The sequence below is a fragment of the Cydia strobilella genome, chromosome 24 (assembly GCF_947568885.1).
Source record: "Cydia strobilella chromosome 24, ilCydStro3.1, whole genome shotgun sequence".
NCBI classification, from domain to species: domain Eukaryota; kingdom Metazoa; phylum Arthropoda; class Insecta; order Lepidoptera; family Tortricidae; genus Cydia; species Cydia strobilella.
In genome coordinates this window covers 7,583,938-7,608,144 of record NC_086064.1, presented here as the reverse complement: position 1 = coordinate 7,608,144, position 24,207 = coordinate 7,583,938, and the positions used below count along the sequence as shown (strand labels likewise).

Here is a 24,207-nt window from a genome sequence, read left to right as displayed (position 1 = left end):
AATAACAAACGAAACCGTCAACGCCCTCTATACGAGAGTTGGCCAAAACTAGTGGCGCCATCTGATCGAGAATCAAATTTTCGTGATTTTCGAGGCACGTTTTTTCCTTAGACTGTATCCATCTATTACGGAGTTATATCTATCTTTGATATAGCGGAACTATCAGTACTGCTACTTGACACTAGATGTCGCGTGTCGCGACTGACGAAGTGTATTGCTCAACAATTTATAACTAATATTACAAGCAAAAGGAGTTGAAAATAGAGTTTCGGTTACTCTGGATACAATATTAGCTGAAAATCGTTTAGCATTAGACTTTCCGTTTGCCGCGACATCTATTGTCGAGAAGCAGTACTGATAATTCCGCTACTTGACGCCAGATGTCGACTATGAAATTAATAGTCGTTTTGGTTACAAAACTGGAGTGAGCAATCTATGTTCACTTAATTAGAATAGAATAAGATTTTATTCGTAAGCACAAACAAACAAGACATTACATAATATAAAAGAAAACATAAAATAAGATTAACCCTTAAATGCATGATTTTTTGTATAACTTTTTAATAAATTGAAATAGATGTGTCATGTTGTATAGATTGAGGGAATAATATTTTGGATAGCTGCATATTGAGCCACGGACCATCAAATATACGATGCATATATACATCATTATGCATTTAAGGGTTAAAGTGCCACGAAATGGCCTCATCTCAGCATGTTGCTGGTGACTTCCAGCGCAGTAATTCTCTTTGGTGTAACCTAGATGGCGCTGTACCACGCGGAAACTAGCTAACGTTCTGATTCCGTGGATGCTGTAACCAAAGATAGATATAACTCCGTAATAGACGGATACAGTCTAAGGAAAAAACGTTGAAAACGTGCCTCGAAAATCACGAAAATTTGATTGTCGATCAGATGGCGCCACTAGCTTTGGCCTACTCTCGTATAAAGGGCGTTGACGGTTTCGTTTGTTATTTATAATTTTAACGCATATCAGTGAAAGAACATGGGTCAAAATCATAGAGTAACTTATACTAGAGCGGTACTGTCATAGTAAATTCACTGCCATCTGTCGACACACTTTAAAACTAAAAATGAAGATTTATAAAAATACGACAGAATGTATTTAAATATAGATAAATGATTTTTTTATTTGCATTAATTATTTTTATGATTTAGACCCATGTTCTTTCACTGATATGCGTTAAAATGGTTAAATAACAAACGAAACCGTCAACGCCATCTATACGACTGTAGGCCAAAACTAGTAGCGCCCTCTGAACGAGAATCAAATTTTCTTGATTTTCGAGGCACGTTTTTTCCTTAGACTGTATCTGTCTATTACTATCTTTGGTCAAAATCATATAAAAATAATTATTGCAAATAAAGAAATCATTTATCCATATTTAAATACATTTTAACGTATTTTTATAAATATTTATTTTTAGTTTTAAAGTGTGTCGACAGATGGCAGTGAATTTACTGGGGTTACAAAATTTACTATGACAGTACCGCTCTAGTATAAGTTACTCTATGCTGTAACATAATATGTATTTTTAATATTTCCACATTAAGCTTATGATGATTGATTTATTTTTGTAGCCTGCGTATTTTATTACAGCAAAGATAGATATAACTCCGTAATAGATGGATACAGTCTAAGAAAAAAACGTGCATCGAAAATCAAGAAAATTGATTCTCGTTTAGAGGGCGCTACTAGCTTTGGCCTACTGTCGTATAGATGGCGTTGACGGTTTCGTTTGTTATTTAACAATTTTAACGCATATAAGTGAAAGAACATAGGTCAAAAATCATAAAAATAATTAAGCAAATAAAAATGATGAATTTGACAGTTCCGAACAACTGACAGGCTGATATCGTCCGGCGGACTGATAGTGGGTCCCCTTATAAAGAAGGTAAGCAATCTTGACTTTCTAATGAAAAAACACTCGAAAAATAAGACAGCAAATTTGTAACTATTATATATATAATGTAATCATTTACATTATTTTGTCTAAATAATAGTTAAATGCATTTTTTTTTAAATAAAAACACGTCATGATTGTGTACCATTTTTGTAATGCTAAAAAACAGAATATATTATACAGTTAACCTTTTGGACGCCAATGACGGATATAATCGGCACCGCAGGTCCAACGCAAAGACGGATTAATCGGTCGCAGACCACAGAGCAACATAGACCTACGTGCATGTGCATAAAGTGAAATTGAACTTTTACACGGTATTTGATTGTCCTCTAAGCAGATACCATGGGCAGGTGGAGGATTTCACCACCTTAACCAAGGAAGCGGTACAATATCTAAAAACTGTAAATCTCTGAAGTAGAGTAACACAAAAAGCAATACGAGAAAAAAAAAAGAATGAAACAATTATTTATAACAATGTATTATAAGATAAAATGTGCACGCATTAACTGAATATACATATAAACATAAGAGGACCATTTATAGATAGTTCAGAACTCGTCGTTTTCAAAAGGATGATACTTGTGGCCGAGAGATCTGTAACAAAAAAAAAAGGTCAAGATAAGTGATCTAATTATATTTTTTCAGTAATATCAACTACTACTTACTTCGCTGGCTCAGTGACCCGAAGTGGATCTTGGCCTCCGATACTAGGTTTCGCCATTCGTTCCTATCCTGTGCGATCCGACGCCATTCAGCCGCCATTCATACTTTGTAATATTTATGATAATGTCAAAGATAGATATAACTCCGTAATAGATGGATACAGTCTAAGGAAAAAACGTGCCTCGAAAATCAAGAAAATTTGATTCTCGTTCAGAGGGCGCTACTAGTTTTGGCCTACAGTCGTATAGATGGCGTTGACGGTTTCGTTTGTTATTTAACAATTTTAACGCATATCAGTGAAAGAACATGGGTCAAAATCATCAAAATAATTAATGCAAATAAAAAAAATCATTTATCTATATTTAAATACATTTTATCGTATTTTTATAAATCTTCATTTTTAGTTTGAAAGTGTGTCGACAGATGGCAGTGAATTTACTGGGGTTACAAAATTTACTATGACAGTACCGCTCTAGTATAAGTTACTCTATGATAATGTAAATATGTAAAACTGATGGCCGGTGGGGCCGGAAGGTTCTGGAGTGGCGTCCGCGTACCGGAAGACGAACTGCCGGTAGGCCTCCAACGAGGTGGAGCGACGACCTGGTGAAGGTCGCGGGAATTCGGTGGTTGCGAGCGGCACAGGATCGGTCGGAGTGGCGAGCCTTGGGGGAGGCCTATGTCCAGCAGTGGACGTCTATCGGCTGACATGATGATGAAATATGTAACGGTTTCAATAAAAGGTACCATATTGTCGCTTACCATAAGGACGAAATTTGCTAGTATCTGTATACAAATAACCTGTCAGTGTCCTTATGGCAAGCGACAATGTGGTACCTTCTACTTGAAACGACACATATTATAACCGGAACTTAGTTTGAGAAATGTTTGTGTATATAACGTAAAGCGTTCAAAGGGTTAAACACTTACGCGGTCATGGGGACGAATCGTCCGTCCACGTTGAAAGAGTTGATCAAGTCCAGGTCCTCCTTGGACAGTTTGAAGTCGAACACGTCGAAATTGGACGCGATCCTGGACTTCGTCACGGACTTCGGGATCACAATTACTCCGCGGTCGATCTGGTATCTGAAAAATTTTGGCAAAAATTTAATTATATTACAAGCTTTTATCGCTGACTGTACTTTTCTTTCCACAATCAACTAAGGGGTCGTCCATTAATATAATAATAATAATCACACAAAATTTCGATTCGATTCGCACGTCGCTCCGATGTTTGAGCGAAACAACGCTATGCACGTATTATAGCGACATCCCGCTCGCAACATCGGTACGACGCGCGAATCGTATCCAGTGTAAGCATGTGTAAGCAATTAAAAGTCATCGCCTTTAAGATATGGTACAAATTTAGTCAGTTTGTGTCTAGTACAGCGCCATCTACTGACGAATTGGTTAAACTTTTCATTAATAACAGCAAAGATAGATATAACTCCGTAATAGATGGATACAGTAAGGAAAAAACGTGCCTCGAAAATCACGAAAATTTGATTCTCGATCAGAGGGCGCCACTAGTTTTGGCCTACTCTCGTATAGAGGGCGTTGATGGTTTCGTTTGTTATTTATAATTTTAACGCACATCAGTGAAAGAACATGGGTCAAAATCATATAAAAATAATTAATACAAATAAAAAAATCATTTATCCATATTTAAATACATTTTAACGTATTTTTATAAATCTTCATTTTTAGTTTTAAAGTGTGTTGATAGATGGCAGTGAATTTACAGCGGTTACAAAATTTACTATGACAGTACCGCTCAATCTTATTATATCCTCTTTGATAACAGAAAGCGTTGTGGTTGTTTTTAATACAATACAATTTTTACATTATATTTATTTTAATGTACCTACAATCGTAGCCGTTATGTATGTCAGCGGCCGATCGTAAAATCAGGTTGCTCATGAAATTCCTAGGCATATCGTGAAACGTGAAAATCATTTTTTTCTGACAGTTTGTCCTTCGGGGATCCGAAGCGACCTAACGGACCTAATAACACAGGGCCATTACGATCAGCCTGATTTTACGATCGGCCGCCAACATGTCGACCACAGAGCGAGCGTCGATATTGAATATTAAGCGCAAAGAGGGTCTCTATAATGATAGCATTTACTAGAGGTCCCCTAATTGAATAACAAGCGTAACTAGTGCTTTTATGAAATGAGAGCTACCGTTTTTGTGCTCACCAGTTGGCGCCACTGTAGATGCAGGTCCAGAAAAACAGATCTCAAAATTCTTCTATGCTCATTTTTATAAAATCAATACGTTCCAATATACACAAAGGCATTTTAACGTCTAAATGTGCCATTTTTTTTCTCTGGCACTATTAAATCTACTCCGGTCCACTGGCTGCCAGTACTGAGCCATGTAGCCCCGCCTCATCTCCGACGCGCTCAGGCTTTGAAGAGAGAGGCGGAGAAGTTTTTGAAAAACCCAGCGCTACCAGCCCATAAAGAATTCTGCCACCCTCCTCCACAACGTTTGGTTTCTCGAAACCCACCCTGTGCTATAGCGCCAAGCCTAAACAACTTTAACATCTCAGACAGGTGGAAAGATGAATGGTCTACTGCCACAGCTGAAAAAGACGCTCCCTATCTCCCAGACCCAACGAGAAAACCAAAGGGATTCCATCTACCTCGTAAGATCTGGTGTCGTCTGAATAGATTGAGAGCAGGTCATGGCCGCTGTAATTATTCTCAACATAAGTGGGGTTGGAAGGAGTCTCCCCTCTGCGAGTGCGGCGAAGAAGACCAAACCACTGAGCACATATTTCGGCGCTGCCCGCTTCACTCCTATCGTGGCCCAGCTGAGGACCTGGATGCCCTGACACCCGACGTGGTTACCTGGCTTAACAACCTCAAAGCTGTATTCTGATTGCCTAAATATGCATGCCATACGATTAAATAAAAAAAATTTCAACCTGTTTATATTTTCATATATTTTAGTTGGCACTTTTTTTAAATCACTAACATTTATTGAGCTATATCTATTGTTTACCATGATTAATCAAAGATGGACAAAGATTTACCACAATTATGAATAAGGAGTGAAAATTCCGGATAAAAAAGCTTGAAACCTTGAGACCTCCATCTACACTAGCGCCCCTAGCGGCAAAATTGAACGCGATAGCCCTTAAACTTGCTTAAACGAAGACTAGCGAGTGTTTAATACCTGATGAGCACTTGTGCAGGGGTCTTGCCAAGTCTGTCAGCGATAGCCTTCAGCTTGGGGTCCTCCATGAGCAGGGGCTCTCCGGGCTTGGCCCAGGGTCTGTCCGGGGACCCTAGGGGCGAGTAGGCCGTCAGTCTGATGCCTCTGGCCTCGCAGAAGTCTTTTAGGCGCTGCTGATTGAGATACGGGTGGCATTCGACCTGAAAATGATAATTTTTCATTTTTAGGGTTCCGTACCCATAGGGTAAAGACGGGACCCTATTACTAAGACTACGCTGTCTGTCTGTCCGTCTGTCACCAGGCTGTATCTCATGAACCGCGACAGGATGACAGCTGAAATCTATGTTCTCCTAATAATTATGTGGTGTTTCATTTCGTGCACGGTGTGAAATAATTTATTTTAAGTAGAGAAAACATCCCAATTATGTTGGCTGTACCACAAAATAAGTAATAGTACTACCGTACAGAAAGGACACTTCCTACAAAACCGAAGTTTGACAGCGGTTCAGGGTCGAATCATGCTGACCCTTTCTAATGTATGGCAATATCCCTTTCGGCTATTTAGGGCTGTCAAAATTCAAGTCATTATCTTATCTGTGGTCTTGCACGCAAAGGGACGTCAAGTTGTGCCAACCCTAATAACTGCTCGGAGCAATGCTGAGCCGAACGGAGCCGAGTTTGCACGAAAGCAGGCGTGGCTCTCTGCGATTAAGTCGCGTCGCTACAAGTACACGCGGCCCACACCAATTTTGGTGTCTAGCCATAGTAGTTGCCGCGTACCGCTACGGAACGGACCGCTCGTGCTTGCGCCACCTAGCGGTCATATTTGGCGTAATAGACGCGTTTTACAAACAAACTAACTAATTGAAAGGGAAGGTGGCTCAGCTGATGTCTGTGCCAAAAAGGCAGTTTTGTTAGAGAGTGAAACTTCTGTACCAAGTACTATTGTTTATTCTGTGTTGAAAGGGGTGTCCCCTCACTGGCTGTACCTGATTGACCACCGGCTTGACTTTGGCAACCTCCAGCACTCGAGTTATCTGCTTCGAGTTGAAATTGGAAAGCCCGAGCGAGCGCACCAGGCCCTCGGCGACGAGGGGCTCCATCGCCTTCCACGTGTCAACATAGTCCACTTCGGAAAACTGGATCTTGCCGGCGGCGTCCGCGGGGAACAGTTCCCCGTCTTCCTGTAAAATCATTAAATTAATTAATGACAAACCGAAAAAAAAGTCATATACGAAGTATCCATTCCATACCATGGAGACTATACATATAAAGGAGCCAAATCTCTATGTATGAAAAGTGTCCATCAAAAAACAGTAATTAGGCGGCGCCACCATACACCGAAATACTACCAAAAACAACCTACGTAATTTGGTTGGGTTATTTGTTGGTTCATGTTATACTCGTGTCCCAGAGCCTAACTAGCGCCACCGGAGAGATTAGGAACTATTATTTAAAGCTGAAAGCGGTCCTTTCTATACCATCCATAATCCATACTAATATTATCAACTTTTTCGTCTAACTTTAAAAAAAAATAAGCTACCCAAAAAAAATTCTGCAGAAAACCGTATCCCGCAAAAAACTGGATGTCAGTGGGAACGAGCTCTTACCCATATTTAAAAATAAAATAAAAATTTAAATCTATTTATTTCATGAAGAAAAAGTGCTTAAATCTATTATACATTTTGTGTGCTAAATCTCTAACATGAGATTATGTGCGCGGTCACTAAACTCACGTTTTGTTGTTAATATTGAGTAATTTAAAATATATGCCATTTTCAACCAAAAGGGTACTTATTGTCGCTTGTCAGTAAGGCGATATTTTCATATAGCGTCAATTAGAAATCAACCTTATCGACAAGCGACAATGTGGTACCTTTTGATCGAAAACGTCAATAATATAATATTAAATACCCATGCCCATGCAATTTGCCCATGTATATGACGTACTTTGTACCCCTGAGGCCAGTGGATCAGGTACAGGTCCAAGTACTTGAGTCCGAGGTTCTTCAAGGTCTGGAGCAGAGCGCCACGCACCAGGTCCGGCCGGTGGAACGTGTTCCACAGCTTGGAGGTGATGAAGAGGTCCTCTCTGAAACCAAAGGCAAAGATAGATATTGGAATAAGGCGTTACGTAACATGTTTTTCAACACACTTGCTCAAAACGACGTTTTATATTTCACCGATTTTTGGCTCATAATCCTAGATATTAAACACGCTTGCTCTTTCAGTGTATTATTCCAGTCGTGCTTTTTCATTATATTATCCGACTGAGTTAAGAAGGTAACTGATTGCTAATAATATGCATGGAAAAGGAGCCTTCTTTAATCGGTCGGACTGGCGGGCACCGGCGCGCCCGACCGCCTGCGCGGCGCGCGGCCCGGCCGGCAGTATGACAGATGCAACACACAATACTAACTGTTTTAAACTATTAAAATTTGATTAATATGAGTATCTTTTTTTTCTCGCAAGTGTGTTGAAAAACGTCGTATGAAACGCGTGTGCATTGGTCATTACACACATCGGCTTTCTTATTGCGCGCTCGCTTACAACTCGCGCGCACAATATCGCCTCGTGTGTAATAACCAACTTAGCACACTTGTATCATAATGTACTATTTTTTAATAAAAATCATTATAATCACGCCTATTTCCCGGAGGGGTAGGCTAAGACCACGAATTTCCACTTGCTACGATCCTGACGTACCTCTTTCGCTTCCTTTACTTTCATGCTATAACATTCCTCATACACGGTCGCCCATTTCTTCAATTTTATGATTATACTTTTCTAAACATAATTGTGACTTTTAGGTAAAAATGGTCACTTTGGTGTTACGTAACTTTTAGGTAGGGGAAGGGGGGGGATACAGGAAAACGTTACGGCGCGTTACACGGGAGGGGGGAGGGGTCAAAAATCTTCGAAAATTGCGTTACGTAATATTTGAACGCCCCCTTGGAAGGTCAGATGGCAGTCGCTTTCGTAAAAACTAGTGCCTACGCCAATTCTTAGGATTAGTTGTCAAGCGGACCTCAGGCTCCTATGAGCCGTGGCAAAAAGCCGGGATAACGGAAAGATGATGATAATAAAAGTAATTAAAAAAACTAAGTAACTTTTTGGTCCATTTTGTAGTTAGCCGTCCAACTTCATATGTACTATATAAGAGATGGGCAGAATATTCGGTATTCGGAAAGTTTTGAAATGTTTATAATCGGCCTAATTATTCGGTTTAAGTGCTGAATTATGGCAGTTTAATTATTTGATATAGTTAATTAGTTACGTAATGTGCAAATTATTACACTATTGTGATTATTGCACTAGTACGGTAAAATAGAATAGCACCATAATTATTTACTGTAATAAAAAGAACGATGTATATAATAAAAACATCGATTTCAAAAACCGGCCAAGTGCGAGTCGGACTCGCGCACCGAGGGTTCCGTACTTTTTTAGTATTTGTTGTTATAGCGGCAACAGAAATACATCATCTGTGAAAATTTCAACTGTCTAGCTATCAAGGTTCATGAGATACAGCCTGGTGACAGACGGACAGCGGAGTCTTAGTAATAGGGTCCCGATTTTACCCTTTGGGTACGGAACCCTAAAAACGATGTATAAAATAAAAACATAGATTTCAAAAATTAGTTTTACTATGCGTAGTTTTAGAACCGATTTATGTTTTATCAAGTAACCATTTTGAAGACGGATACCGTTAACTAGTTTGCGCCGGGAACAGCGCCATCTAGCGAGCACTTGGCGCAACACTGAACGGCCCGCCTACACAGAGCCTACCGCAAATACCGAAGTTCGCAAAATGCGGGCATCTTTCTCTTTTACTCCAATTAAGGCGTGACTAGAGTGATGCCGATAGGGATGCCGATATGGTTGTTTCCACATGTTGAATTTTATAACTAAATTTAGTTAAATAGATAGAAAATGAGCAATTTATTACAATAAATTGGAAACTTAAATACATATATGGAAATAATGAAACAAGACTTCAAAGTTAAAAAAAAGAACTTGCAAATAGGAAAAAAATAATGGTACCAAAACGTTTTAGTACACTACACGCGAAACAGAATGGGAGCGAGGACCGAGGAGAGACAATGACAGCAAAGCGATCCGAGTGATCCGACTCATCCGACCAAACTAAAACTAAATCGATTCTCTCGGTGTACTACTGTACTAAAAGACCGAACTAGTACAGTGTGAGATTGTACTAGTTAGGATCGATCTTTTCAGTGAACGAGCATGCACAACTCTACTGTTAGTTTTACTGGGCATTTTCCGCAAGTCGACATCCAATGTGCCTATTTTGCGTGAATACGAGGTAGACCTATTCTAATCACCCCAGCTCGTCCATGAAACCTAGCAAGGTCTTCAGATTGCTAACTGCCTCCTTCAGTGTGCACGAATTCCATAGGTATTTGCTCCTGTGTACTTCTATCTGTTTACAGTCCAAGAGAATATGTAGGTGTTGTTACCCATATTATGTAGGTGTTTGTTTAGTGTGTCATGTTCTGTTATTAGTCCTACTGTTTTACGTAGCTGGCTTCTCGGTGTTTTCAGTAGTATTTTGGTATGCACAACTCTAGTTCATAAGGCTACAAATTCAATTACAGACATCACAGTAACATATCAGTCACTCACTCGCACACTTATCACACACACTTTTACATTTCCGCGGCAATTTGATGATTTGTTTTAGTTTTAGTCTTTGTTTTAGTTTTAGTCTTAAGTTTAGTTCGTTTTGGTGTTGGTTTTTTCTGTAACTTCGTTATAAATATATTTAAAAAAGGCGGTAATTAATATTTTGTTTATCTTAATTTTCTGTTCAATAATGTTTATATTTTTATGTCAATGTAAATTTATTTGTGTGTCGTTGGCGTACGTGTCGCCATTATTTTTAGATTAAGCCAGGTCCCCACAGAAAACCAGCGCCACGGTTTGCCGCGGCACTATGCTGAGTGGGGATCCTTTTTGGCGTCCAAATGTTTTTTTTTGTCTGCATGCTTTTCTTTTTTATGTACTATGTTGTGGCGTCAAATAAATGTATTTTCTTTCTTTCTTTCTTTCTTCTTTCTAACCTTTTGACAGTTCCATCCTTGAGTTTGGCGCTGAGCGCAGCGCCGACTTCCGGCTCGTTGCCATAGACGAATGCGCAGTCAATGTGTCGGTAGCCGATGTCGATGGCGTCTTTCACTGCTTGCGTCACCTCGCCGGGTTTTGACTGAAAATGTTATTATAAACAATGTACAGTGGAATCAGTGGATACTCTATGCGTATGTGGCACCAGCGATGAGACACATGCTGTCCTGCCCAGCCAAGGGCCTGACACTCTTTGATAGAGAAAGATGGTCTTATTGCGATTCCTATAAGAGGAAAGAGAAAATAGTGCTTATCACCGGGGCATTTTTTCTTAGTCGGGTTATGGCATCATAGGTAGGAGGCGATGGCGAAATACCGAAGTTTATAAGAGTGAAAGAGAAAAAGGAATATGCTGCCATACATTAAACTGTCAAATAGGTTCATTAGGTACCATCGACACGACAAGAAGAAGTGGAATCAGTCAAAGTTTTCTAAAGAACAGCTGATTTTTTGGTTTCCGTACCCAAAGGGTAAAAACGGGACCCTACTAAGACTCCGCTGTCAGTCTGTCTGTCTGTCCGTTTGTCTGTCATCAGGCTGTATCTCATGAACCGTGATAGCTAGACAGTTGAAATTTTCACAGATGATGTATTTCTGTTGCCGCTAGAACGACAAATACTAAAAATAGAATACAATAAATATTTAAGTGGGGCTCCCATACAACAAACGTGATTTTTTTGCGTAATGGTACGGAACCCTTCGTGCGCGAGTCCGATTCGCACTTGGCCGGTTTTCTTCAAGATTTCTGGGTTGACCCCATAATAAAAGTTCAGTATGCCCTACATATTCACCCGTCAGCGGGCGCAGCATGGTTTCATTTTTATCGCCTGTCACTATGCCCGTCACTTTCGCACTTACATACTTGTTAGAACGTGACAGGCATGGTGACAAGCGATAAAAATGCGACCGTGCAACCGCCGCAGAATTTGTCTAGTGATAACAAAAGCAGCCTGTATAATTACAGACACTACAGTACTGTGCTGTGTGTGTGTGTGTGTGTGTACTGTGCAATGTTATCATAGCGTGTACTCTGTTACATATTATTATATTCAGTTTCTATTTGCGAGTTCCTATAATTGGCTCTGTACTGTTATTTAAAAAGTTAAACTAATATTTCATAGCTGTTGTAATTGCTCGTATAAAAAAAAAGAACGTTAAATAACAGCCAGTGTAGGACAAGCAAATGCCATGCTGAGTTCGCTTGGACGAACTTTAAGATGTTTATCATTGAATAAAACTATGAAAACGGATTATATCGCGTATATTGAATTTATAATACATCCCGACGTTTCGAACTCTTTACCCGTTGACCACGAACGCTGTAAAGAGTTCGAAACGTCGGGATGTATTATAAATTCAATATACGCGATATAATCCGTTTTCATAGTTTTATTTCATGAGTAACTATCGCGGTAACCGAAGACAATATTATGTTTATCATTGTCATTATATGGGACATTTTCTATGGGGATCTTTTTGTCGATGGCGCTTACGCCGCACAGCGTCGCGCGGCATTGTATTTATATCGGAGCATCGTTTATAAAGGCGTAACCGCCATCGACAATAAGGTCCCTTTTTATAGAAAATACCACATATTGTTACATCATCTTATCAAACCGCGCTAGTGGCCTAGCAGTAAGAGCGTGCGACTTTCAATCCGCCGGTCGCGGGTTCGAACCCCGGCTCGTACTAATGACTTTCGGAAATTATATGTACGAAATATCTGATATTTACTAGCCGCTTGTCGGTGAAGGAAAACATCGTGAGGATACCGGAATAATCCCAATAAGGTCTAGTTTCAAAATATATATATCAGTACGGTTTTTACTCACTATTATTTAGTCGCTTTTTGCGACATGTTTCGGATTCTTTGGGAATCCATCCTCAGGCACGAGTGTCCGCGGTTGTACGTCGTGCACTACCGTACTGATAAATATTTTGAAATATGTCTCACGATAGTTTAAGTGCGATCAAGGTTTAGTTTACCCTCTGTGGAAGGAAAGATGGAAGTCGCTTTAAACTAGCGCCTACGCCAATTCTCGGGATTAGTTGCCAAGCGGACCCCAGGCTCCCATGAGCTGTGGCAAAAGTCTGTACAAGGTGAGGAAGATGATGACATCTTATCATAATACTTATAATTTATAATAGAGTAATAAACTCATTTAAGATAATAAGTGTTACATAACGAATATAAAACTAACTACAATTATAATAACTAAAACTAAAAAACCGGACAAGTGCGAGTCGGACTCGCCCACCGAAGCTTTAACCCTTAAATGCATGATTTTTTCTTTTTGCCTGAAATTAATATATGTCTTACATAATTGTTTACTGATTCTAGGAAAAATAAAAATATAAATTAAAACATCGATTTTCACTGCTTAACCAGTATTAGAATTTACATAGGGTAAATAATAATTTATGTAAATTTATACAATTATTGGTAAAAGATATAAAAAATCTAACTACCATTAGAAATTTATACTATTTGTAATATACCTATAATAAAGATTTTAAATATAAATAATTACAAACCCCGAAAAAACCGCCTAAATTACATATTAAAAATCATTAAATTTTCCCAATTGTCCGCCATTTCGTGTTCAAACAAATGTAATTTTTTTAAACTTAAATACTGCGCAAATTTCAATAAAACGACGGAAAGTGTATTAATTTACGATCAAAATAATATACAGGACCAAATAGATTTTACCTAATTATGCATAAAATTATATGTTTTTTGTTGTGTACATACATACATCACTATGCATTTAAGGGTTAAGCACCGCCTAAAAAGATGGCTTATTGAGCGCCCGTTCTACAATTATGACGAGTTCATAATGACCAAGGAATTATAATTGTAAAAATTACTTGATTACTTTCTATTAAGTGTTGACTTTTATAATTAAGTAAGATTTATATAATTAAATTATAACCTTGTATCTTTTTGGTTTTAAACTGATATGCAATGTGATTGCGCTTACTATGTAAGGATTATTTATTTCCAGTAATTTTTTTAAGTTGTACCCAGACTGACATGTAAATTAGCTTTACCAATAAAATGATTATGATTATGATTATGAAGGTTCCGTACTTTTAGGTATTTGTTGTTTTTTTTTTTTTTTTAATATATTTACACGGCATCACAGCATAGGCCAATACACCGAATAATTAAACTAGTTACAGGTATACAAATTACAACTACAAAATATATATAAAGTAAAATACAGATAGTCATATTAAGTCAAATGCAAGTGCTGGAAAGCCTATCATCCGTTATAGCGCCAACAGTACATCATCTGTGAAAATTTCAACTGTCTAACTATCACGGTCATGAGATACAGCCTGGTGACAGACAGACAGACGGACAGTGGAGTCTTAGTAATAGGGTCCCGTTTTTACCCTTTGGGTACGGAACCCAAAAAATTAAAAATTCCTATCAAAATATTGAGCCATTATAATATAGCATTAATTCATATGGGGCATTTTCTATGAAAAGGGACCTTATTGTCGATGGCGCTTACGCCGCGCAGCGTCGCGCGGCATTGTATTTATATCGGAGCATCGTTTATAATGGCGTTAGCGCTATACACAATAAGGTCCCTTTTTATAGAAAATACCACATATTATCATTTATTATACCATGTTGTTCACAAATAACATGATTATGGTCATTGCCAAGAGGTCAAGACACCATATATACTCCCATGACTGATAATAAGTCACATGATAACCCGCACATTATGTAAGTCAATGATAATATTGATAATAGATGCCTATGTCACATGATGAATTATTAATGTGCTTAATATGTGACATTTTCAACCAAAAGGTACCATTGTTGCTTGTCAATAAGGTTGATTTCAAATTGAAGCTGTATGGCAATAGCACCTTATTGACAAGCGACAATAAGTACCCTTTTGATTGAAAATGGCACATATGTATTCATTGAATTTACGCAACGTACTACCAAAGAGGATATATTAGGATAGAGCGGTACTGTCATAGTAAATTTTGTACCCACAGTAAATTCACTGCCATATTGATACACGATTAAAACTAAAAATGAAGATGTATAAAAATACGATAAAATGTATTTATTATGGATAAATGTTTTTTTTTTGTTTGCATTAATTATTTTTATATGATTTTGACCCATGTTCTTTCACTGATATGCGTTAAAATTGTTAAATAACAAACGAAACCGTCAACGCCATCTATACGAGAGTAGGCCAAAGGTAGTGGCGCCATCTGATCGAGAATCAAATTTTCTTGATTTACGAGGCACGTTTTTTCCTTAGACTGTATCCATCTATTACGGAGTTATTTCTATCTTTGTTAACATCAATAAATTGCTCTGATAATTAGCTTAAGTACATATTATTCACCATTCATAAGTGCTTGTTGCTAGGCCTACATGAATAAAGTACATAAAAAAAGGCCAGACTGGTTGTCAATATGACACGATGACTGTGCAGTGTGCAAATTAAGTTTACGGGCCTTTATCTATGCAGTGTTTACACTGGGTGTTATCTGGGTATTATAGTGTATATCGGGTATTGGAGATAAGCAAACTACGTTAAGTATCTCTACAATTTGTTCAGATTTTATAGATATTACTGTGGCAGCGAGGAGGAAGACTCAAAATGGAGTTAGATGCCATCAGACATATTGGGGCAACAAATTTTCTCATAAATATCTGATCATGTGCTCTATTTACACACAAAGGCATGTCCAAATATTTTTCTGTTGCAATGAGAGTAGTAAAAAAACATAATGAGGAACGAAGGAGCATTCCACAGGCTGTTCCGTACAAACGCATTTTATTTCCTGTGTTGCGACTTTATTTTCGGCATTTAAAGCATATATATATATATATATACAGGGTGGGCACAGGGATTCCGACAGACTTTAACCGTGGATTCCTGGCAGTGTTACGAAAGAAAAATGTTATATCAACATGGGTCCAAAATTGCCTAATTAATTTACTTAATTTCTGGAACAAAATAAATCAATTAACGATAGTACTAACTTGTGAACGTATCTTTAGTTTGAAAGAGTGAAAAAGACAACATGCGACACCAATATGACACTTGTCTAGTTTATAGCAGGTGACTGGTAAGTTTACTATTTTTAACACTTCTGCTTTGCATGTGTGATTGTTTGTGTCTTGGTATGTATGATTACGTCACATAAGGGCGTGTTAGCCTTGAGTTTTTTTAACTTCGAAATTACTTAAATAATTGAATATCTCGTAAGTTAGGCTTTCTATGGCATTGTTATATTACTTTTTTTTTATCCAAATAGGCACTAGAATTCATGGTTAAAGTGTGTCGGAATCCCTGTGCCCACCCTGTATATAGGCGTATATGTATATTTTATATATATTTTATTTATATATTTATTTAATATTTATTTAGTACTATATATTTATGTATGCTAGTACATATTTATTTTATTGATTGATGTATTTTAGTTATTCGTAGATGTTAATATTGTAGTTTTCCTTTTTAAATATTATTGTATGTTCTGTAAGTTTGTCTATCTATCTAATTCGAATTTTCCACTCATTTACTCTAAGGTTAGTTGGAAGAGATCCCTTATAGGGATAAGCTCGCCTTTGTACCTAAATTTATATGAATTTCATGTTAACAATTTTTGTTTTGTACAATAAAGTGATTTACTACTACTACTAAAGCAGATTATTTTTCTGTGCATATTTTTGACCATTTGTCATTGAAAAGGAAACTCTTATACCTGCAAATCTTAAGAAAATTCGCGTTTCTACGGGACAATGCTGACAACTTCATTAAATGCTTTAGTGTTTCCCTCTAAGTGGCACACACTCTCATACATAACACAAAGATTGAATTTTTACCATTTGTATCACAAGCCTCAATAATTATGTCTAAAATTAAGAATTTTTGAGGTTATTTATTAAACCGGGTCGGAATTTGCACCCTTCCTGTCCAAAATAAAGATAGAATAAACAGATTTTCTTAAAATGCTATCTCATATGAGCCATCATTAAATTATAATACATTTAAAACATACAATACCTTCCATGTACCGATGCCAAGTATTGGACATTCAAATCCATTGTTAAAGGCTACTTTAGGCACTTTTGAAGCCATTTTCGAAGTAAATAGAGTTAGAAACGTTTTGAAGTATAGCAAAACACTGAGGAACTCAAATTCTACGAGCGAATATACCGCTAGACAACGTTAACAACGTATGACGCGAAAAGTTTAAGAAACTCAGAAGAAAACTTGTTTGTTTTGACCTCAGTTTTGACAGAACAAGGAACAACTATAGTGACAAAAAGCCGGATGCCGCCGATGCCGGTGACGTGTTGTGTGACATGGTTTGATTGATAGTTTTATTTTTTATAATATTTTAAGTAATATAGTATATATCTCCAAAACGTGTCTAAAAATAAAGTGACTGAACAAAATACGGTTGAGATAAAATAAGGATACGCCATGGATACGCTTAAATAAATTAGTAATACAATTGATCACTATTGCGAAAGCGTCTCAATGCCATCTAGCGTCCAACACCAGTCCATGAAAAAAAACGCAAGGACGGTCAATTTGGTAAAACGCGGTATGAATTATTTTGGTACTATAGTCAGCCATTTCGAATACATTGCGGCATTTGCTCCATCGATTGAATTTGTTTCACCGTAGTCGGTAATGTATTGAAAACTAGTATCCATAACTGAAATTATCTAATCCCTTACTAAGTAATAAAAAAGCTAGTTATATTAAATAACCTTAAGTAATTAAAATGCAGAATGATTCCAAAAGTTTCTAGTGACATTTTAACTTACCTTCCACGTCCCAAGACCGATGGCGGGAATAGTTTTCCCATTGTTGAACGTAACGACCGGAACCTTGACCATTTTTTTTCAGCACGTCCAACTCGCCGGACACAGGAACGAGAAGTGAACAGCCAGTTGAGTTTACCACGTTTCTCGTTATCAGTTAAGTTTATATATAATATAATATTGTTTATCTGTTTGTATGTACGTCCTATTTTTAATCTTATTCACAGATGCAAAGTTAGATGCGTAATTATAAGTGAAGCGGCGCCAGGTCGTCAAGGTGCTACGCTGAATTTTCCGCTACAGTACAAACATGCTACACGCTAAGCCCGCTCCACTATCGCGTACGCGACTTCGCGACACGATTCGCGCACGAGTGTGGAGCGGGCTCTACGATGCTGCAATACTGATATGTGCTTTTTCTCATTCATTGCTTAGGGTGGTATTCCCACAGGTATTCCACCTATCCAATTTATTGGTCCAATGTGCATTGCGTCTCACTCTCTCATTAAGAACACGCGGGCTTCTCGCTCGTTTTTGCCCAGAACGTGCAAGTTGTAGAATGAGCTACCTTCTGAGGTGTTTCCCTTGCGCTATGACATGGGGTTCTTCAAGAAGCAGGTATTAGGGTTCTCAAAGGTTGGCAACCCATAAGTGGCTCCTCCGATGTTGCCGATTATTCGTAGAAGGTAGCAAAGTGACGTCAGCGACGTCATAATGACGTATAAATGCTACCTGTGTAACTGTACGTATGCTATGACCGTTGACCATGATCTGGGCCTACAAGATTGCAAATTTCGGCCACTTTCCTCTTTTATTCCAATTAAGGCGTAATTGGAGTGACAGAGATAGAGAGATCCTTACCGAACTTGTGTGACGTTAATGACATCGCATTCAGTAAGGCTGTAAAAGTGGCTAGTTTCAAGCGATCGACAAGTAAAGTCAGGTTAAAGTACCTACTAAAGTTTTAGTTATCTGTAAATAGTACCCAAGTGTAAACGTGTAAATAAGTTGTAATGTCACAAAGATAATAATTGCTAGTGATTTAAATTGTAGCATCTTTATCTATCTGAAGTGGTTTAGATTATTAAGCAGATATGCCATTTTTAGGGTTCCGTACCCAAAGGGTCTGTCACCAGGCTGTATCTCATAAACCGTGATAGTTGACAGTTGAAATTTTCACAGATGATGTATTTCTGTTGCCGCTATAACAATTAACAACAAATACTAAAAAGTACGGAATCCTCGGTGGGTGAATCCGCATCGCACTTGTCCGGTTTTTTACAGTACGTTTAACTTTGTCAGTAATAATGATAACTTGATAAGATAAACTATCATTTTGTTATGTCTTGAAAACCACTCCTGTAGTTTTCCTAACTATAACCAATGAAGAAAATGATGATTCTCTTTGATGGCACCATGGATACAGTCTAAAGGAAAAAACGTGCCTCGAAAATCAAGAAAATTTGATTCTCGATCAGATGGCGCCACTACCTTTGGCCTACTCTCGTATAGATTTTGCTTATACATACTGTACATTATACTGTATCTTTAACAGGTTTTTGACAAATTTTCAGAGATAATGAAATATGACATTGATGCATCAATGCGGTTTGTTTACAGAGCACCTACCGAGAAATGCGAATCCGAAATATCGCTATCTGCCTCTTCATCGCTCGAATATGCAAGAGTGACAGAGATGATAGATAACGAAATTTCTATTTTCTTGTTTTGCGATAGACCCTCAGATTGTGGTAGTGGTTAGCGTTGAAAAAACCGGGAAAATTTCAAAACGGCTCGTTTTTTTTCAAGTTTCTTTCGAAAAAACGATGTATTTTTACACGACTGCCCAAAAAAGGAGTGTATTGTTTTTCAATATACTTAATTAGGAATTTAAACAGGTAGGTTAAGTAAGGTTGCATGTCTAATGTGTTTATGGCATTGACACTGTCATCACTCATCAGTGGCATTTATGGATGGTATAGAAAGGATCGCAATCTCTTATGGCAGAATTGTTGTAAAAGTGACTGCGTTAAGCTTTAAATAATAGTTCCTAATCTCTCCGGTGGCGCTAGTTAGGCTCTGGGACATGAGTATAACATGAACCATATAAGGCAACAAATAACCCGACCAAATTACGTAGGTTGTTTTTGGTTGTATTTCGGTGTATGGTGGCGCCGCCTAATTACTGTTTTTTGATGGACACTTTTCATACATAGAGATTTGGCTCCTTTATATAGTCTCCATGGTGTGTGACGTATTTAATTTTGCTGAATAGAACTGGAAAAAAAAAAGAAAAAAGCGAAATTTTGTAAAATTGCCGAAAAAGACATTTGATTTTTTCCGGAATTTTCATCCCTAGTAGTTGTGCACTCTACGCAGTTCTCATGTAATCAATATCATCAAAGGTTAGCAACGTAAACAAGTTTGACTTTACATTTTCAGTGGCTATTGGTACCGAATGGGAGCCGCATTAAAACGCTTTCGTCATTAACCGGGTTATTAATAAACGGTTTATGTGTTTACGCCAATCGACAGCGTTAGTAGTACTGTTTTGATAAACCAAAAAGAATTAAGAATTCTTAATTCTGAACAAGTTTTGGAAACAAATCAAATTATTTTATTAAATATTCACCACAGGCGTCGTAGCACGGTACGCTTATCACCACGCCTGTCACGTTCTAACAAGCAAAGATAGATATAACTCCGTAATAGATGGATACAGTCTAAGGAAAAAACGTGCCTCGAAAATCACGAAAATTTGATTCTCGATCAGAGGGCGCCACTAGTTTTGGCCTACACTCGTATAGAGGGCGTTGACGGTTTCGTTTGTTATTTATAATTTTAACGCATATCAGTGAAAGAACATGGGTCAAAATCATAAAAATAATTAATGCAAATAAAAAAAATCATTTATCCATATTTAAATACATTTTATCGTATTTTTATAAATATTTATTTTTAGTTTTAAAGTTTGTCGACAGATGGCAGTGAATTTACTGGGGTTACAAAATTTACTATGACAGTACCTTTCTAGTATAAGTTACTCTATGTAACAAGTATGTGAGTGCGAAAGTGACGGACTTAGTGATAGGGGAACCATGCTGCGCGGGCTGGAGGGCTTCGTCACTTTTTCTTTAATATATGACATTTATTACAGTTTATAAATCTTAATTCTCTTTATTTAAACTTCTGATCAGAGTGCCTAGCTAATTTTTTATTACATTACAGTTAGTATTTTTCTCGCGTTGGTGTGGTGAAATGTTTTGTGTAAACTCGGGCGTGCCTTGAAACCGTCGCAACGCTCAAGACTCCACTTTCGCAATCTTTCGCTTGTATGTGTAGATGTAGTGTAGGGACGCCCGGCCGGAAGCAGGCGGGCTGTCGATCACGTGCCGCGTTCATTCCGCCCAGGTCCTTGAAGTTGGAGCTGCAGGTTACTGTCCCGGCGGCATTCCCACACTATTCTCCTCGAATCTTCTTGTTTTCCTGCAGAACAGAAGGGCATCTTTAAGTTCGACGTCCTTTAGTTCGTTTACTTCTAGTGTGTCTCTACCGAATGTATTATAACCAGGCATCGTAAACTGCGAGCGAAATCCATTAAAGTACTAGGGTTTTCATACGTCTAACTGGTTGTCATACGTCATTTCAATGGATTTCGCTTGCAGTTTACGATGCCTGATTATAACACTGCTAGTAAGTGTAAGCAAGAGGCCCGATGGGATGTCCTTGGTTCCTTGGAGCTTGGGACGGATGTTGGTGTGGGATGCTACCTGCGTAGACACACTGGCACCGTCCCACCTCCAACGGACTAATGTAAAAGCGGGCGGAGCGGCGGAAAGCGCCGAAATTTTAAAACGTAATAAATATAAGAGCCTCGGTAGAGAGTATCATTTCGTTCCATTTGGAGTTGAAACTCTAGGTCCATGGGGTCCCAGCGCGCATAAGTTGTTTGCAGAAATCGCGAAGCGTCTGGTTGACGTAACTGGTGACCGAAGAGCTGGCGGCTTTCTCGCACAACGTATCAGCATTGCGATACAGCGGGGAAATGCCGCCAGCATCCTTGGTACAATGCCTCAAGGGCCTACTTTAGATTTAAGCTAGTTATTAATTTCGTTTACGTAGTACCAGTGTAAGCTAGTCTCCTAACCTTTCGCTTGCCCGATATCATAGAGTATATTGAATAGTGGCCAATATTATAGCACCAATGGTTAAACAACAACTTTGCCCCCTTGTAAAACAAATAATTGATCCAATAACCCATTGTGTGTGTATGTTTTTTAGGATTCCGTATAAAAAGGGTAAAAACGGGACCCTATAACTAAGACCCCTCTGTCCGTCTGTCTGTCTGTCCGTCTGTCACCAGGCTGTATCTCATGAACCGTGATAGCTAGACAGTTGAAAAATTCACAGATGATGTATTTCTGTTGCCGCTATAACAACATTAACAACAAATACTAAAAACAGAATAAAATAAATATTTAAGTGGGGCTCCCATACACAAACGTGATTTTTTCGCCGTTTTTTGCGTAATGGTACGGAAACCTTCGTGCGCGAGTCCGGCTCGCAATTGTCCGGTTTTTTAAATAATATATCGCCTATAAAATAAACGCTATCGCTAGTATAGCAGTTTAATTGCCATTCTATTTCAGTTGCGCCTGCGTTCTGTCAGAGCTCGCATCAAAGTGTCAAGTGTTTTGGATCTCTATATTCTAGCTGTACATACAAACAGAGACATGTAAAATAAAGACTAGCAGTCGCAATAGTTTTTTTTGTTGTATGTATGTATAGCTGCATACTATCAAGTCTTAAAGGAACAAATGATTACCAGTCCGCTGGACGATATCAGCCTGTCAGTTAATCGGAAAAGGCCACACACTAACAGTTTTCGTTCAGGTCAGGTCCGAGACAATTTAGTCCGATTCAACCCCACCAAGACACAAGTTTGCGCGTTTACCGCTAAGAAAACCCCATTTACTGTGGTCTCACAATTCGAAGGCACTGCCCTTAACATGTCAGGGAGTATTGGGAACCTCGGTGTCGACTTCACCAGTGACCTCTAATTCCGTAGCCACGTGGAAGGGAAGGCTGCGCTGGCATCCACAAAACTCGGTGTGCTCAATAGGGCGAGGCGATGCGTTACTACGGGGCAAAGACTGCTGGTATATAAATCGCAAGTCAGACTCCATATGGAGTACTGCTATCACCTTTGGGCAGGAGCACCTGGATGCCAGCTTGGACCCTTCGACTCAGTCCAAAGGCGCGCTGTACGAATCGTCGACGATCCCAAGCTCACAAGCGGCATTGAACCTTTAAGTCAAAGGAGAGACTTTGCCTCCTGACGGCTAACAGAAACTGATAGTGCGTGGCCGCTTGACAATTCCGGTCAGCGCCGACAGATATCGGCCGGACAGTCCGTGGTCTGAAATAAAACTGTTAATGTATGGCCTGTTGCGATTAACAGGCTGATATCGTCCGGCGAACCAACGGCGAACTGTCAATTTATAGGGCCCTGTCAAACTTAAGGGGCGCACTGACTATCAGTCCGCCGCACGATATCGGCCTGTCAGTTAGAACAAAAATTTGACAGTTCCGAACAACTGACAGGCCGATATCGTCCGGCGGACTGATAGTCAGTGGGCCCCTTTATATGAGTAACGTATATCACGGTGATAGGAAACTGACGACTCTCAACTGCTAGTCTGTACTGTAGTCGCGGAGGTAGTAGGCCATTGCCGGCAGGCAATAATCGCTTATGTGTGTAAACGTTATTAGCCTAGGAAGGCAGGCCGCCCGATAAGGCCAGAGACTGCAGGCTGAATGGAAATAACCTCAAGATTGATAGTTTATATTTTTAGCAGGCTCCTGACCTGACATAGTATATCCGAGTTAGACTTATTGGCGTAATGTTGAGACAGGCAGGCCTGGGCCATCGCGTCTGGTACACTCTGTCAGCAATAATGTCTGACAGGGCAGAACGCAAAAAAATATCTGACAGGTACTTAGTTGTTTTTTAGGGTTCCGGTACCCAAAGGGTAAAAACGGACCCTATTACTAAGACTCCGCTGTCCGTCTGTCTGTCACCAGGCTGTACCTCATGACATAAACCGTGAAAGCTATAGACAGTTTAAATTTTCCCACATGATGTTATTTCTGTTGCCGCTATAACAACAAATACTAAAAAGTACTTAACCCTCGGCGCGCGAGTCCGACTCGCACTTGGCCGTTTTTAAAAAAACTATAAGTATCTTTAGAAAAGGTTATCCCGACTGTTGGTCCAGGGTCCAGGGATCTCGGTCAACAATCATCATCATCATCATCATCTTATCAGCCTATTATCGCCCACTGCTGAGCATAGGCCTCTCTTCGTTACGCCACTTATCCCGGTCCTGACCCTGAGCCAATCTCATCCTATATGTTAGAAAGAGGTCACTCGCTAGCCGTACGAAAAACAACTTC

At 38.8% G+C, this 24,207-nt stretch overlaps 1 protein-coding gene across 2 annotated transcripts; it reads right to left on the bottom strand.

Moving 5' to 3' along the window:
- Positions 1-2,390: 2,390 nt before the first annotated feature.
- Positions 2,391-17,889, bottom strand: LOC134752012 (aldo-keto reductase family 1 member B1-like). 2 transcript variants are annotated; one of them, XM_063687568.1, is made up of 7 exons: positions 17,755-17,889; positions 10,862-11,004; positions 7,728-7,869; positions 6,767-6,961; positions 5,778-5,977; positions 3,522-3,677; positions 2,391-2,522 (listed from the first exon to the last, which is right to left on the bottom strand). In XM_063687568.1, the coding sequence occupies exons 1-7, from the start codon at positions 17,824-17,826 to the stop codon at positions 2,477-2,479; spliced, it is 954 nt and encodes a 317-aa protein (XP_063543638.1). In that variant the 5' UTR covers positions 17,827-17,889; the 3' UTR covers positions 2,391-2,476. The 2 variants fall into 2 exon arrangements, with proteins under 2 accessions (XP_063543638.1, XP_063543637.1); XM_063687567.1 differs by lacking the exon at positions 17,755-17,889 and adding an exon at positions 16,982-17,174.
- Positions 17,890-24,207: the final 6,318 nt, after the last annotated feature.

Excerpts from the sequence above, each read along its gene's own strand:
- LOC134752012 (XM_063687567.1), bottom strand. The coding sequence starts at position 17,056 with ATGGCTTCAAAAGTGCCTAAAGTAGCCTTTAACAATGGATTTGAATGT. Across the intron at positions 5,978-6,766 it reads TCAAGCCGGTGGTCAATCAG|GTCGAATGCCACCCGTATCT; the intron begins GTACAGCCAGTG and ends TATCATTTTCAG. Across the intron at positions 2,523-3,521 it reads CGATTCGTCCCCATGACCGC|ATCTCTCGGCCACAAGTATC; the intron begins GTAAGTGTTTAA and ends TTTTTGTTACAG.